The 18,179-nt window shown below is 37.7% G+C and overlaps 1 protein-coding gene across 27 annotated transcripts in view; it reads right to left on the bottom strand.

Moving 5' to 3' along the window:
- Nucleotides 1–18,179, bottom strand: part of DLG2 (discs large MAGUK scaffold protein 2) — a 984,419-nt gene that overhangs the window by 469,160 nt on the left and 497,080 nt on the right. The window contains exon 1 of one of the 27 annotated variants that reach the window (XM_068181627.1): nucleotides 11,096–11,578. The exons of 25 other annotated variants lie outside the window; for them this stretch is intronic. In XM_068181627.1, the coding sequence (XP_068037728.1) occupies nucleotides 11,096–11,173 (78 nt within the window). In that variant the 5' untranslated portion in view covers nucleotides 11,174–11,578. Of the gene's footprint in view, nucleotides 1–11,095; nucleotides 11,579–18,179 lie in introns of those variants that run through there. One more of the 27 variants, XM_068181629.1, reaches the window with a different exon arrangement.

Consider the following 18,179-nt stretch of genomic DNA (forward strand, 5'->3'; position numbering starts at 1 on the left):
GACTAAACTTCTACTTCCTAAAAGCAGAAAAGGACAACTGACACAAGCAGACTACTGACGGAAAAGGTCCTGGAAGTACATAAATTAAAAATGTTAGGTACAAGAACTAAAATCTTTACCCTTACTGTCAACTGTTCTTGGCAAAGAACTTCATCTCAATATCAGGTGGCAACCAGTTGAATTTATGAAGTGTTGAGTCTAATTACATTAATTATCTAATTACTTGAGATAAGTACAGACTTATCTCAAGTCAGAGCTTTAAGAGTTGAAGATCTGGCTGCATAGGGCAAAACCAGAGCTGTTCACCCCACAGAGCATCAGTGCACATGGAGGCTCCCAGATCCTGCAGCTGCACAAGTCCAACTTTTATTCCCTCACCTTGCAGAAGGAAGAGCAAGATGTGAGGCATCTCTCCCTATTAGCTGCTGCTGATAGTTGATTTTCCTTGCTGTACCCAAGGAAAATTGTACTTTACTTTTACATTACATTTGATCAGCCTCAGCCACATCAACCATATTTTAGAATATGCAGTTTTCACTAGTTTGCTCATTACAATATTTTCACATCTAATTGTGTCAGCACAGCTATTCAGGACCCTAATTTGGCTGTGAAGACTTTTTCCCATCCCACCTCACAATGCCTTATCTGAATCATTCAACTTTTGAACGTTTCCTAACAGATCTATTGTTATTCTATAGGCATCAGAAATAGAAGCATTATTCCAGAGAGTACTACAATACTCCTACATTGCCACCAAAACTTATTTAATCTGAATACTTTTGCTTGTTCTTTGTTTATGCTAAACTCTCATTTCTTTATCTTACAAATTCCTGGCAATTTGTTGTGTAGAATTTGTACTGACAATTTGATATGACAAGAAAAATCAAGTCCAAGTACACTGCAGTTTAGGGAACATTTTCCGATTTCACAGGGAAATGCAACTTCTTCTGGAAGTTCCAGTCTCCTAATTTCTTTTACCCTGATTTGGTTTTTTATCACTTGGTGATTTCATCAGGGAATTGGGATCCCTGCCAAGGTTGTTTACCTCAATTTTGTTTCAAGTTCTAAATTAGATTTCTCCTAAATAGTGAATTAGATTATTAATCAGTAAAAATCTAAATCTTCATTATTAATTTACTCGAAACAATACAGCACCTTGTAAAACATTTATGCAGCAGTAAATGGAGAACCACTTTGCAGAGACCATGACATGCTTAATTTACTACACGACTAAATATTTAATTACAAATGGTAGCTTAGCTGAAGGTGTTCTGCTGAAATTAAGCAATCTTTTAAACAGTAGTAGTCTTAACTTTATTGTGGGCATTAATGGTAAAATTTTAGAACAATTGGTAGGAAATTTGCTCCTTTTTGTGGGGTTTACCTTTACCAGTTAAGTGAAGAATCATGTACTGGCTAGCCAGTCTGCTATTTACTGACAGGTCTGGTCCCTCCTGTAGTTTCAACAGAAATATATTTTAAATGGCATATTAAATTAATTGAAAATGCAATGCACTTTGAGGCACTACATTTGCAATGTAATAGTCTTGCTCCAATGATTTCCTTGCTAACAACTCTAATTAGAGTAAAGGCATTTTAGCTTTGCAAATATCTAGCAATTTTTTGTTTCATATTCAATTGTCAAAACATCCCAGGTACAATATTTTAAATTAATTTGCATTTATACATCCAGACTCATATAAAAAAAAAAAAAACCAAAAAACCAGCAACTTGTTTATATTTCCAGGTTAGGAAAGTTCACATAGAGCTTTTGCAAAGGCACCTCAAGATGAATATATCCTTCCCAGTGTTGAACCTGAACAACAAATGCTGATGCACATCAAATCTAATTTAGGTGAGGTTTCAAAACAGATATTAAACAAATGCAGCTGATTGTTTCAGAATTTGCTAAATGTGTAGCAATATGGAGAATGAATTCTGGGGTTTTTTCCCTCCTTTTTTTTATCTAGTCCTTCCTATTGTCTCTCTATTCTCTTTCAGAAGAGGAAGGCAAGGGATGGGTTGTACCTTTCTGTACAGTGATGGATGCAATGAATGGAGACCAAAAGCAAGATAGGCTGAAGACAGTTGAGAACAATATCATTATATCCCATTTTATGAGGGAGGTCTATTGAATAGATTATTACACCAAACAAAGAACTTATCAGGCTACAAGTACAGTCTGGAAAACAAAGGGTAGCAACAGGATCACTTTCACCTCATCTAGAACATCTCTTTCAAAACAGCAAATTGATATTTCTTAACCATCAAGTTGTTTTTATTAACAATACAGAACATCCTGACCTTTTGCTATCTTATAATAAGAGTACATTAGAGTTTTGTCAAAAATAATTCACCTAAAATTTTTTTAAAAGTTGTTAACTATGAAAAACACAGCCATGTATACATAATGCATCAGCTAAGTGGAAAAAATATCATAGTTAGATTAGGAGTAAAACACATTTTCTATATCTTCCTTATGTCTCAAGGCTAAAGAATATTACATAGAATTACAAAACTGCATGCTATAGCTCTTCAAGCCTCTAAATGGAATAAAGAAGTATATACTTGGTAGCATGCCTCTCATTATGCTGCAGAATCCTAATGATGTGACCTTACTTCCCAAAGTAACTTGTAAGGTAAACTGTTTAGAAGTAAGATGAGTGATAACACTGGTATTCATCAATCCATGTTCAATTTAAACATTTCTGGATCAAACATGGAAGCACTTACTGGAACACAGGCGGAAGTTGATTGAAAAAATATTAGTCTAGGATTGAAATAAAGTTTTCACACAAAGTTTGTTCTTCAAATCCAATCCCAGTTTAACAATGACAAAGTTACTGCAATGTTGATCTTCACGAAAGGCATAGCTTTGCAGTAGCTAATACAGAACACAACGAGGCACTCAGCATGGTGCTGGTATCATGTGGGTTGTCTCAGAAGAGCTAAGAGTGGTGCCAGCTGTGTACCTGCACATACAATTTGTGTCTGAACTATTTTATTTCCGAACAGAATGGGAAAGGAGGGAGCATGGGTGGTGGGAGTGGTGGAAATGTGAAGAATTTCTTGTTCTGCTGTTTACCCGTAAGCTGCTGTGAAAAAGAGAGCTTTGCACTTCAGAAAATGTTGTGAGTGCTTCACGTGGTGTTGGGGCCTCCTTCCTGGTGGTAATACCTCTCAGACTGCACGTACTAGCTAGTCTCTTGAGTCTTTCCAATTGCTCATTTGAAGCTGTTAACATATATTAGAGCTACAACCAAGCTTTCACTGATACGCACCAATATTTTAAGTAGTGTATGGCAGAGAAATTTTTTTTCACCATAAAAAAATGTGCCTCGTTTAAAATAAACCATCTTGAGAATCGCATGACATGGCAATAATTCTAAATTTTACTAAAGCTCTTTACACACACATGACTTTGGCAGGCTGCCTTCCAGTGAGAGCAAGTTACATATGTGCCAGCTCTAATGGCCCATACAGGATATTAAAAACACATCAAAAATAATTTGATAATTTACCTTAGGAACAGTATGAGAATTTTCATCTCAGTTTCCTTCAGAGACTCTAATGCCAAAGGACAGATTGTTTCTTGTCAGTGTTTCAAACTGATCTCTATTTGCAAACACAGCAAGTGATGCCAAATGCAGTTCAGAACACAAATCAAACAACTATTCATTATGCACCATTTTGAATTGCATATGCAGGACAGAGAGGCAAGTAACGACCAAAAAAAAGAAAAAATCATGCTTGCACATCACACAAGCCATTTCCATAATATACTTGAATACTGTATATCTATGCAAAGAAATAAAACTATTCCAATTAAATAATGAATGCCTTATGAGTTAAATATATTCAAAATGGTACACACTGGGATTGAACAGAACTTGATATACGATGTAGACCAAAATATAAATGCAGTAGTTATACAAAGAAAAGGAGGGGAAAATGATAAATAATTTATTGAATGAAAGCAGAAAATAGAAAATGAGAAAAACTTTTCTTTGAAAAAACAGGTTAGCTCATAACCAATGATAATAAGCCCACTTATTCATTAGATCTGATTCTATTTGAGTCCCAGCTAAGCACTCAAAGCAGAAATTAATGCAGGCATCAGTGTGGCTCTCATTTTCTGAATGTTCCTGTCCATCTCGGTTTTGTCTTGAAGCAAAAAAGATGAAAAATAACTGGAAAAATTATTTAACCTGTTTCTAAGATGATCACAACACTGGCTAAAATGGCAAAGGGAAAAGAACTGTTTTCAGTGCCATGCTACAGACATCTGTGGGTGGTACCTGACAGGCACAGAGCAGCGCATGCCAGAATAATGCATGGGGGAAAGGGAGAGGCATCACCAATGTATGGCAGCCAGCTAAGGCTAGAGATCTCTTAGATTAGACTGAAGAGAAGGAGAAAAGATATTCTCCACAAAGACCTTGCCCATAGCTGGTTAACAGGTATTTCTTTAATGAAAATAAAAAATTAAAAAAAAAAAACAACCAACTAACTTAACCAGGATTGCTGTTTATTGCTCATTAATTGCTACAGATAGGCGCAGGGCCTGGCCAGGTGCAAGAACAAAACCCCTCACAGAAGAAAAATATAAAACATATTAAAAAAAAAAAAGACTACTTTGTAATTAAGTATTTTAAGGGATTAACTTCAGTAGTTTACTGTTGATCAGTATCTTATTTTAAAACATAATTCCTGCATTTTTTCAAGGTTAGTTGAATTTATTTATTATCACTTCTGTAGTGATTGTGAGGTGGCAGTGAGTTAAAATAAATCCCTACCTAGGCAGCTTATCCTTCCTGTTATGTATTAATCTTAGTGCATATGGGATTATAACAAAATGCAAAGAAAAAAAAGGAAAAAAAATCCAACTTGAGTAGCTATGTATTTCTGGATTAAATCACAATATGCGAAAATGTCTTAGAATTCCAACTGAGCTGTGCTAAAGCAAAAGACAGCAAGCTCTGGATACAGGAATGCTTGCATATTTTTCTTCACAGTTATGTGTGAAAAGATTTCTCCATAAAACTGTAAAATAGAACACTTAGAAAGTCCACTTGAAAAGATTCCTCCAGGGGGCAAAGATAACTCTGGCATCTGTTCGAACAGGTAATTCTGCAAATAAGTGACACACTTTTGTCTTCCCATTGAACTTGGAACACGAGGGCCCTTGACTGCCAAACACAAATAAAACTATCCATTGCCCTTACAGCATGTGGCAGCTACATGAGCTGTCCCTTAGAGATGCAGTCATTTCACCTTTAGCCAAGGAAATAACTAGACCTGCAAGTTTTATCACTGCATCACAACCCCAGTGGACTGTAAATGATTTGGTAAGCTCTGGTTTGAAAGAGAGGACTCATTAAGAAATCTAAGGTGATTTCAAAAGCAGTGAAGGAAAAAGAGTTTATCTTATTTGGAATTATATATATATATATATGTTAAAATAATGTAAGAAAAAAATGTTTATCTGCTAATGTATGTTATGATTTCTTTAATGTCACAATTTCTATTCTTTGTTGTGAATAATTACTGTTTCAAGTTAATTTCTTTTGTCTTTCAAATTAAATTATTGGTAGCTACTTGTAAACAAAGCAAAAATGAAACAAGAATACATATCCTACAACTGCCCACCCTGCAATTAGCATGCTAAAATACAGATATGAGAACAATCTAAGTGTCATCTTGATATGAGGACTTGATTGTTGTTACTGCCAGAATACTTTTGAAAAAATTATAAAATATGCATTTATAGACTTTTTTTGTTGTTGTTGTTATACATCCCAGTTTCAACTTCTTAAAGAATTTTCTTTAGGGTCCTTTGCAAATATTTAATTGTAGGCTGACAGTCAAGGATACTTGATTTACCCAAAACCACTCTAAAGCCAAGCACATAGAAAGAAAAACTGTGTCTTGGTCTGTGTTCTACTTATCTAGTCTGCACTACAGTACTTTCAAAACTACTAATTTAAAATTATACTGCTCAGTTTTGAATGCAACTTTTAGGTCAGCTTTATATTTATTTACAATTGATAGTCCAAAAACTTCATTATATTTTATCATTACATATACATCTATTTTTTTAATGTTAAGTTGCTTCTATCTTGAATCATTAAACTAATAAATGAGTTAAACTGGAATCATGAACCTGTGGTGTAAAACTTAAAAATTTTTGTAAAACTTAAATATTTTTAAGTGCAAGACATAGTTCTTAGAACTGAAAACGCTTTAGGAGTAATTTGATTTCTAAAAACTAGAAAAAGAATTCTAACAATACAGAACAGTGAACATCATATCATTTAAACACTTCACATGGGCCCTGTTGTTTCGCTCTCTATAATAATCTACAAGGAGAAACCTCATTTTAAAGTGACTGAGATTATAAAACCTAACCCACATAACTAATTCTACAGTTTCAAAATTTGGGTATCATGGCTGCAATGTGTTCCATTTCTGAACTGGCATGAAAACCAGTCCTGAACCTCCTATTTTAAACTTAAATTATGTGGTAACTTTGGCAAAGCTTTTCCCACTTTTGATACTGACCCTTGAAATCCAAATTCTACCAATACAGTGAAGCACTATCAGAACCCTTTTTCACACTTTAGCTCATTCTCTTAGATCAACATGATTAATTGTTCAGCTACTTTTCTGTACCTCTTCCAACCATTTAGAATACTTATTTCTATAACACAACCACTTGCAGTTAACATCTCTTGATTTCTGCTTGATTGTGGTTTAATGAGAAAAATTCAAGACATCCATCTTTGCCTCAAGTTATTTTAGTTCCAAGGTTCAAGTGATCATGTTTACTCTCATAACAACAATCCTTTCATGTGACAAACTCAAAGCAATAAAAAAGGTAAGACAGCATTGACTTGAAAGAAGTTCATCTGTTTTCAGGCAACATTAGAGGCAGCCCTGTACACTAATTGTCTCACTACTTAAAGGGAAGAGCAACACTAGTAATCAAGCCAAGACAACCAGATTGAGATAGAATTTGTAGATAAAAAGTGCAGTATATACTGGATAGAGTTTATTATTTAGTCTAATAATTAAAGAAACATGCTTAAAATTTGCTAAAATGGTAAAATGAAAAAATTAAGAGAAATTAATTGGCATCCCATTTTACTTACAAGAAGTTTTAGCTAGGACTGGTTAGAACAAAAAAAAAAAAAAAAGGAAGAAAAAGAGTTCAAGTTTCCAAATGTTAAAGTTTTCCAAAATATTTTGGTTCAGTTCAGAATTATAAAAAGTTTTTAAAATACATCATAAAAGCATGACTCAAATAGAAATAATGATGCACACCAGTCAACTCAGAAGAACCATTTAAGACACCTACGGCTGCCATTCATCCCGTTATTCCTATATGTCTTCTTCATTTTTCAGATGAAATTTTAACAGTGAGAATTCATCTTTGGTTTATAGAAGCCAAATATTTACCAGGAAGTCCTAGAATCTTTGAGTAGCTTGAGTTGGAAAGGACCTTGAAGGTGATCTCATTCCAATCCCCCTGCCATGGGCAGGGACACCTTCCACTAACCCAGATTGCTCAGAGCCCCATTCAGCCTGGCCTTGAACACTGAAGCTCTCAAGTTGCATGTGGGTGTTAATGACACAGTGCCTTTCCACTCATCTAAGCACAGACTCCAAGGAAATGCTGGGCTGGAGGGGAAGCAAGAACTGAAAAGGCAGGGCAGTAGCAGTAGTGCTGCACTCAACAGCAGGTACTGGTTAGGGAGATAAGAAAGCAAGCCCAGGAACTACCACAGGGTTCTCTTTCTTAGTAAGAGTAAACCCACCTCTTTCCTTTGGTCTCCCAGCTCTGCTCCTTGCTGATATCCTTTCCCCTTTCCCCAGAGTTCAAGATCAGTTCTCCAGCTCCTCCAAGCCCTCAGTCCTTGGCTGCAATGCTGCAGGTTGCAAAGTACCAAGGACATGCAGGTCCCACTCACTTAGAGGCAATTTGCATGCCAGCTCCCCTAGAGGAGGGATTGCCGTATTCAGGTATGGGGAGATAAGCAAGAAGGTATGGTGAGATGGGAGGGATGAGAACAGGAGCTCCAGCTTTGGACAAGATGGAGAGCTCTGGAGCCACTATGGGCTAAGCTCACCCACATGGCCACAACTAGACACCCTCATGGAGGTGCAGAGCACCCACACAGGAGCATCAAGCTGTCACATCAATGCCACCTTAGCTCTCCCCACCAAGGACTGCCCTAGTCACCACAGAACCATAGAATGGCTTGGGTTTTAAGGGACCTTAAAGATCACCTAGTTCCAACCTCCCTGACCCAGGCAGGGACACTTTCCTTCCCTTTGCCTTTGTGTGCACCCCCTGGCACAGCACTCTTCACACCTTGGAAACTCTGCTCCCCTAAACAGACACCTGGGAGGAGATCCTGGTGGGATCCAAGGCAGATCAAAGTTCATATCCTCTCTGCTCAATTCAGGCCCAAAGTTTTGACATTTTAAGGAGCTACACTGCCAGGTTGTGCATATGTGTGTGCACTCAGCAACCCGTGCTGTAACCCGTGCTGTAACCCGTGCATACCCCATTTTCTTCCTCATCCTATGAAAACAAATAGGCTCATACAAAATTTCTGTTTCTCAGAAATAGCCCTTGAAAATTGTTGATTTGTACTCATGCAAAGAAGTAAAGCATAACAGAAAAATTTGTTTTGGAGCCCCAGTCTTCTGATTTCTACTATCCAGCTCTTTACTGCAAGTAAATCTTTTTGCACACGTGTGGTATTAGACAATACTGCTGTATGTTACTACCTCCAAAAGTGCATTGAGAAAACAATGTATCATTCAGCTCATGCACATGGAGAAAAACAACTAATTATTCTTCTAGGGGAAAAAAGAAGGTGAAATTGCTTAATAATTTGATTATTCAACCATTATAAAAAAAAGATCAAAACCAAAACAAGGCATGCAGTTAAATGGTATTTTGAATTTACTTTTTGATAGATCTATATTCTATATGTGTTTGCCTGGTACCGAGGTATTGCACTGAAGATGTCAGTGTTTATCAGCTTCCAATCATTAATGGCACTTATTGAAGTAGAATCCTGCTAGGAATGGGATTTTCTGCATTTCCTAGAGTTTTATTTGCTGGGAAAAAAATTTAAAATTATAAATCAGCCCTGACTGCGGAATAATCATCAAAGAAAGAAATTTTTTTTTTTTTGGTAAGTCAATAAGTAAACATTTTACAAGGTGTTTATTGCATACTTACTGTCTTCTTGCAAAAAAAGAATTCCCATGCAAGTATGCTAATAGCATGCTCAAGTAATATCAAAAAAGCTTTTCCCTAAGAACTGTTAGTCATAGCTTGAAAGCTTAAATAGCATGGACCTAAGTTGTCAGTTATTTTGAAAGTCCTATAGGGATGAACAAGCAATATAATAAATCTATGCAGAAATCTTTAAAGTACTTAAAATAAAAAGGAAAATAGACAAATTTTTAAAAGCATTCTTTTAGTTGGTGTTACAAGACTCTACAGATAAGAAAATATTTTCTCAGTGAATACTCTGGCATTGCTTTATGAAATTTTTCAAGGTTATTGAAATAATCTATGACCATATATGCTTTAAGCAGTGCACACCAAATCTGTTTTTAAAGCTGCTGAGTGAGCCACACTGTCAGGAGTGGAATGTGTCCACTCATCCTGCCTCTGTCATCTTGGAGGAAGCCTGAGAGCAAATATTCCTCTGGAGGGAGCCCCTCAGGACTAAGGATGATCCAGGCTGCAACTTTTTTTCCTCCCATAGCAATGTGCAAACAGCAGGAGAGTTTATATGATGCTCTCTTTATGGAAATGTGATTGATGACAGAGAAAGTTTGACAGTCCCATGTATAGCTCTCTACATTTCTATTTCCCCCTCATGTATACCATGTGAAATATATAAATCACTACCATTTAAGTAACTTCTCAATGACTTGCATATTTAAATTTCAAAATTTCCACACAGCACCTTTTTAACCAGTGGGAATATTGTGCAGAAAAATAAAACCTCTCCCCATCCTCCCCTCTACCACAAATATAATATATTTTTGCTAATAATTTTCTATAAGTGAAGGACTTCTCCAGTTACAAAGGAATTCAGGCAACAATAGTTGCTTAGTGGATTGGTGGCTATGTTACATAGCATAAGACATATTAAAGACATAATAAAGCAGCCTGTTTAGAAAGTCTTTGACTACATCAAAGACAGCAAGGAAAAGAGGAAGCCATCGTTATTAGACTAATGAGGTAACTTTATAATATTACATTGAAGTTTTTTCACCTCAATCTAAATCTGAGTTTATGAAAGAGGAATTGGTCCCATTTTGAAAATGGTTTGTCTGGTAATGTAGAAAAAATTGGATTGCAGGTCCACTAACTAAGTGTTTTTTTATGCTTAAAACATAATACAATTGCCTTGATATCCCCTAATTATCATTACTGCAAATTCTAAAACTGTTTAAGTTTTGCCCAGGGAGAAAGAGGGCAGAAGACTCTTATCTACAAGGGCTTCCAGAAAACAGCCAGTTAAATACAATTCAATTTTATGAGAGAAAAATATTGAAATATATTACTGACCATTTTTACATACCTATATCTGTTTTAAATAAAAGGGATCCACATTGCAGCACAGTTTCAACAAGTACCACGGAACAAAATTCCCAAACATTATAAATGCTTAACATGTTATTCCATCCTCATTAGTAGCACACTAGGAAAAAAATATACAAGCAGCAAACAATCAGCGGCTGTTTAACAGCCTAATATGGTACAAGGAAAAATAATGCAGCACAGCAACAAGTTCACTGGAGTGCTCCCTTAACACAGACATACCAGAAGTACAGCTGTTTATCTCGGGAAGAAAAACAATCAAAGAGGACATAAAGACTTTCGAAAGGTTCTTCTCCCTGGTATTTAGTAAAATGCAAAATATTGAAGGACTCACATGAAATCAGGAATAGCAATAGGTTGTTTTTCTTGGTATTTTAAAAAGCTAAGCAGACACACAACAGGATGCCAGCAGGCAGCTTGCATGAGACATAAGGCTTTATATTCCCACTAGGAACGTACCTTCTCTGCTTTTGCTTTCCTGGCGTTATGCACAAACCTGCGTCCCAGCTTCTTGGCATACCAGATAGAGGCAAACATTGTAGTGATGAAGATTTCAGTCTGAATATGCAGCACACACACACCAAAAAAAAAAAAAAAAAGCCCAAAAACCAACTTCCCCCACAACTGAGATACAGATCTAATGCTGGTTAAGGTCTTAACTATGCTGTTGCTTTGTCAAGTCCTCTCATGCTGCCTTCTGGAAAAAAAACAAACCACCCAGTGTGGCCAGTCTGCAGGTGTATTTACATACTGCCAGCAGGAAGTCCAGGGTGAGGCATCTTTGTATCCAGCTCACATCCAGTCTGCTAAGTGCCTGTCTGCAGTTCTTTAGCACTGTCACCACAAACTACATATGTGTCAGTATGAAAGGAAGCTGCAGTAAACTACTGTAGCAGACAGCTCACCTCCTCTTCTCCTGTTCTGAAATTTAACTCCTTGGTTCTCTTCGATTTGCCAGCATGCAACAGAAGCAGCAGCAGTTCAAAAATGAGATACACAGCACTGCAGGAAAGCAAAGGGGTACAAAAGTGCCAAAAATAGAAATGTGTATTAACTGTTAAGGTGAAAGAACAGGTGTTTCACGTGTTTCAGGGAAATTAAGATATGCAAGGAAAACTGATTTTACTTTGTTCTTGCGGTCTGGGGTCTATTCAGAGATATTTTTGCTACCTAGTTTCAGTTCAAAACAGACAGGCATCAGAGCTGCTCCGTTCACTTGCTGATGTCACACATGCTCTGCTGAAGGATTTAAGACTCAGTCAAGGGCTTCTGTTTCTCTTTGATAATGCCTTCACAAATCAGAAACCTGATAGATTTTTTTTCCAAATTCCAAACTTCTGCCCTACCTAAGCATGCTTTTCCCTCTTCCTTTAATTGCATGCTATTCTGCATTAGGAGTTGGGAAGTGCCTTCGAACACCTATTTTTGCAGCAAAACAGCAATGCACTATTTTCCTTTTGTCACACACTTCAGCTTTAACCCCTGCATCTCTCTTATAATGGCTAAACAATACGCAGAAACACACTCTTCTGGCTCCAGACAGATGAATAACCAGATCTTCCTCCCGGTATCAAGGCTGTAAATTACAGGGTTTTCAGTAATGTTTTGTATTTGATAGCACTTAGAAGACAAGTCCTGCCCAATGCCCTCCCACCTACAAGTGTGGACATATCAACATGCAGGAGAACCACTGCTGTCCTGTCTGCAGCATTGGATTTGGAATGCACACACACAGGAATAATTTCTACTCTGCTATTCTGTGGTAAATAGCAACCTAAAATTAATCAATGCATGGCAAACGAAATAAAGGCAGAGCAATTTAGTATAGGGCTCTTGGGACCAAGGAAACACCTTTTCTGTCCCAGGATTTTTAGAGAATGGCTGAAACTATTTTCTGCAGAGCACATGAAATCAAAAGGGAAAATATTCCACTCCCACTTAGAACATCCAAGTTACTGTACCTGGATGGCACTGCTCAAGCTTTGAGCCTGAAGGCACATACTCCTCAGTTCTGTTAATATTATAGGGAATTCAAAGAATTTCTCACACATTCTAAAGTGGTAAGTTGGTTAACTAAATAGAAATTCTTAGATAGTGAGGGCTTCTTTCAAGGTAACTCCAAGGTGTATGATTGATTCTTGCTTGACCTCTAAAAACTTCTGACAAAATATTTGGTAACTGGTGGTATTTCTGGGAAGGGAATAGTTACTAACTACTTCCAATTCAAATATTGAATTAATCCTGGCAGCCAGAAAGTTGCAAGACCACAAGACCAAGTAAATTCCCATCTCATCTAGAATATGATTGCTATAGAAGAGCTGTCTTTCCATAACAACACTTTAGCTCTCTGAAATCTAGGCTGATAGTGAGATGGACTCTCCAAGGTGAGAAAACCTTTATTTTATGCCATGCAGCAGCCTCTCATTCTCCCTATTCTTGGGATGACATTGTCCTAAAACAGAGAGAAGGGTAGACAAGAGAAGGAAGAAAGATGGACTGAAAAATTTAGGAAGAAGTCAGAGACCTTGTTTCTAGCTGCAACACTATTGTAAGGAAACAATGATAGGAAAAAAAAAAAAAGTGCAGAAAAGGAGAAGCAACATCATTACACAGCTTAACCAACACTAGAAATGTTAAAGGAACAGAAAGAAAAATCTTACATAGTATATGCATAAACAGTAGAACACTTCTCCCACTCTGCTCCAATGCTTTTATGAAGAGAATAAGCATAATTTGAAACCATTGCACAACAACCAAAAAAGGGCACATTCTCCCAAACAACTACTTTTATAGTCTTATGTATATTCAGAAGCTGAGAAAATTGAAGGAAATACTCATTAAACAATAAAACTTCCTTTTTATGACTTTTATCATCAACATTAGCAGCTTTACTGAACTATTTATTCAGGAAAATTAGGGATTAATAAAAAGCCACAATTCATCCCACTTAAAGGAAAAAAATAGAATACATTGTTCATTTAAGAAATAATGACAAAGCAATAGGGAGGTAATTTTCTCCACCCACTGAAAATGTTAGATCAGGAAGAATAAATCTTGCCAAATACCTAATCCTGCTTCTAATCAGAAATACAGTTTAACTGTTTGCATGCATTTGCAGATCTATCCAAACCCTCAAATACACCAATGGCCAGACTGCAAGCCATTTCCTTACAGCTCCATCAGGCAGCAGTCTGCCATACATTGCCAATAGCAGGTTTATTAGGGCTGTACTGGTACCAAGGGAGTTTATGATTATGAATATTTTACTGTAACCATAACGAAGGCTGCATTTTACAGAAGTGCTACAAGCTGAGCTGCTTTAGAAGAATTGGAACTCCCAGCTGCTGTCTCCTCACAGGAGTAATACATACTTTAGCCTGCTCACTGAAGTGCTACATTACAAGGACAGAGAGATGCATGCCACTGAGCAGCAATATTATCACAGACAGGAGATAATCAGTTAAGAGCAGATTTTACAAGGAGCTTCTTGCTGCAAATGAGCGGGTGGTTTTTGGTAAACCAAACCACATCCAAACCATACATTAAATGTCATTCTTCTGCCTCTATGAGAATAATTGGTTCTTACCACAAGTGGGCACCTGGGTGTAAGCATGGAGCAGTTAGGCTGTAGAATTGTATTATTTTTATGACATGGCTCCCCAACATCGCAATCAAGGGCACTTGATGCTGGGTACCGAAAGAGATGGTTGTTTCAAACCCCTTGCCTACTGTTTGTATGCACTGAGTATCACCAGTACTTCTGACAGTTTGCCTCCTTTTTCAATTTTAACACTGCTGCTTTACTTAAGCAACACTTGGGAAGAAGCCTGGCTTTGCTTTAGACAGAGCATTAATTTTCCCTTGTTAAGGGATAACTTCTCACAACACACACGTGGGGTGTCAACCTCCCACTCACACACCTGTGGTGAAGATAGATGTTTGCTGTGGATTCTGGTTCTCTCCAACCTCTGAGTATATACACAGAGTAGTCATAAAACGTGATGACAGGGCCATTTAAAATACAAATACAGTTCAGTCATAAATAATGCCTTCCTTGTAAGAATGGGAAGATGGATGGAAATATTGGTATGCAGAACTGTTTCCAGTGAAATGGACAGGAGATGGAACAAGTTAAAAATGAAATACTTAAGATATAAAACAATCACTTCAAGGTTTATTTTTTAACATTCCACAGCTGTGGGTACAGGGACAGAGCTGCAGCTGAGAATCTAAGGTAGCTAGTTTTGTTTTTATTAGCACAAGGCAACATCAGATATTGATTTGGCTGACTGTACAAGCAACCATTTCCCATCCCCAGCACAACTAATTATCTTACACAGCTACATGATGCCAAGACATACTCTTTTATGACCAGAATACGAGAAAAGACAGGAATCTAAATGTCTGCTATTCAGTCCAGAAGATATAAATTGTAGGCCCTCATGCCTCGTTATTCTTTAAGTAGATGGAAGACCCAAGGTTCTGTAAGGACCTGATTTTTCATTTTTCCCTCTAAACAATGGGAAATGGACTAATGTTCTTCCTTCTAATGCAACAAAGAATATTTTTATAGGAAACCCATGGGTACTCTCACAAAAGTAAGTGTCAGGACCATCAGAACACATTAAGACTTCTTTTTTGGCCAGGGCAGAACACAGTCAAATAGATTGAAGGATTATCACAGAATAGAATCACAGAATTGCTGAGCTTGGAAAGATTATCGAGTTCGACCATGTCCATAAGCACCACATTTACACATGTAAATGCCTCCAGAACAGTGACTCAACCACTTCCCTGGACAGCCTGTTCTGATGCTTGGCAAGACTTTCCATGAGGAATTTTTTCCTAGTTTTGACTAAATCTCTCCTGATGAAACTTGAGGTCATTTTCTCTTATCCTATTGCTTGCTACCTGAGAGAAGTGACCAACCTTCACTTCACTGTAGCCTCCTTTCAGGTATTTATAGAGAGGAATAAGGTTCCCCTGAGCCTCCTTTTCTCCAGGATAAACACCCCCACCTCACTTAGCCACTCCTCATCAGACTTGTGCTCCAGACCCTTCCCCAGCTCTGTTGCCGTTCTTTGGACACGCTCCAGTCCCTCAATGCCCTTCTTGTAGTGAGGGGCCCAGAACTGAACACAAGATTTGAGGTGCAGTTCCACCACTGCAGAATATGTAAATTTCTAGTTATCCCGTTATGATGTTTCATGACATTTTTTTTTCTACAATGAAAATTTTAAAACTCTACCTCTTGGTCCTGAGTTTTAAAAATGAAATCTGAATTTCTTAAAAGTTAAATACTTCCTTGGAACATCTAAGTTAATGGCAAGAATATAGTGCAATGATTCTGAGAACAGTCACTTATCCTGACAAGGAAATGTTGCACAGAAGGGAACAGGGGGAAAAAAAAAGAAGCACAAGATGAAGGAAGAGATGGGATAAAAATGGGAAAAAAAAAAAGAAGTGAAAATGAAGTGCTGCATATTAAGGATGACAGAGGTTCATACTCTTCTCTTCCAATTGTAATTTTTCTAGTCCCTTAATATTTCTTGTGCCAAATCATTTCTCTTTAGAAATTATGCTTTCAGAAACCCAGATGTGACATTACAAGTTTGCCTCAGGTCTAATTTCCCCTTAAAACAGAAGATAGTGCATGCAGACATCTCCTCCGTCACCGTTCCTGATGCATAGCAGTGCTGTCTCCTAGCTGAGGGCATGAAGAATTTCATACACAATGTCAGAAGACTTCAGAGCGGTAAAAAAATAAAATGCAAGCATTTTTTTTTCCTCTGGACCTCCTTCAAGTGTGAGGCGCCAAATATTTTGTGCCTGCCCTCTGCCATGGTATCATCACTGCTATTATTCTGCTCTTCAATTATTTGATGGGGTAGATGGCACTCAACCTGCTACCTGTGGTGCAACAGGTCAAAAGAAGAGAGGATGAGGAGGTGTGCTACAAAATTGCTTGAAATAGAGCTTTAACTGTGGAAGGACAGGAAATGGAAATAAAGTAAGTGCTGTGCTAGACACTGAGACTCAGCACATCCTTGTACACGGGGATGCATTCTAGCACTTTACAGCATAATGGCGTAACAGACTAAGTTTTAAATCTAGGCAGTTCTTTTTCCTCTTTTATTTGTTAAGTCTTACAATGGAGAAAAACATAATTACAGCACTTAATTTTGATTTTAAAAATTGATTTTCAGCTCTAGTTTCTGCTGGTGCGTAGGAAACTCCAGTGAGTCACAGAAGTAATACAACAACCCTTAGCAGTCTTAAAAAATAACTAAAAATCTGAAAAATGCCAGTTTATTGACTATTTGTCCCTGGTTCAGCACAAATTGCTTTCTGCCTCACCTTTCTAATAGAAATTTTTAAATTTCTTCCTGCTGTGTTAAGAAATCACAATCAAAATGGTGTATGAAATCCTCTGATGTGCCATTATGCTGCTCAGACTTGTATCAAACCAAAGCACTGTGTATCTAGCACAGTTATACATTTGCATGGCAAGTACTCCTACGGGAAATAATATAAACTACAAAATTTATCCTTGGGGAGAGAAAAAAAGGAGGAGCCACAGACTGCGAGCAGTGCTTATGTGTGTCACCAGTGCATCTTGCAAGGCACTTGCCAAATATAATCCTCAGCAAAACTGAATTCAGTGTGGAAACACTTATATTGCAGCTCTGTGTGTGTGCCTCCCACCCTGCAGCATGTAAGTACATTTGTTTTCCTGTTATTTATACATAACCCTGTGTGATGGTGGACTCATCTCTGTTTCGGGTGGGGATGAATAAAGGCACAAAGTGACTTGGTTACAGAAAATTGGAGAATCTGCACACTGACTGGAGCCCAAAATCTCTGCCCCAGGGAGTGGCCACATGGCTTGCCATGGCCAAAGCCAGGCAGATGTGGCAGGCACTCTCACTCAGTCCGATGCCAGCCACAGCTCTCCTGTCCAGATCCAGTGAGAAGTAGGAGAGCTGGGAATGTCCATACAGCCACCCCCAGGGGGCACTGACATACATAATCTCCATATGATTTCTTTATTAGGAACAGCAAGCCAGGCAGCCTATAAGTAGTTCATCTCACTGCTAGTCACCAAAGAACCCCAAAAAAGCAGTTGCAGAAACAAACATAGGAATATATATCATCCCACCTTAAACATTATTTTATTCCTGGCTGATGACAAGCTGTCTTTCCTTTCAAAGGCATCCTTAAATCTCACTTTTGTTTTATCAGCCCCAAGAGAAAAATTAAAAAGTCAGTTTAAGGAGAAAGACTGCAAGTTATAGGCACCAATCCAGAGAATCACACTGACTGTTTTGACCCCGCATTATTTATAGGTTCAAGGGGAATGTACCTAGCTTTTGCTGTTGTCCAAGCTCTCCAGAAAACCCTCATGCACAAGAAGCCAGGTTGCAATGAATTATGAAGCATTAAGGAATCACAAGTGATGAGATCTAACAGGATAGCTATAATCTCATGCCAGCATCTCCCTGCAGGCAGACACATGTGTACCTGTGTGGGTTGAGCCCACTCA

The sequence above is a fragment of the Anomalospiza imberbis genome, chromosome 2, assembly GCF_031753505.1.
Source record: "Anomalospiza imberbis isolate Cuckoo-Finch-1a 21T00152 chromosome 2, ASM3175350v1, whole genome shotgun sequence".
NCBI lineage: Eukaryota > Metazoa > Chordata > Aves > Passeriformes > Viduidae > Anomalospiza > Anomalospiza imberbis.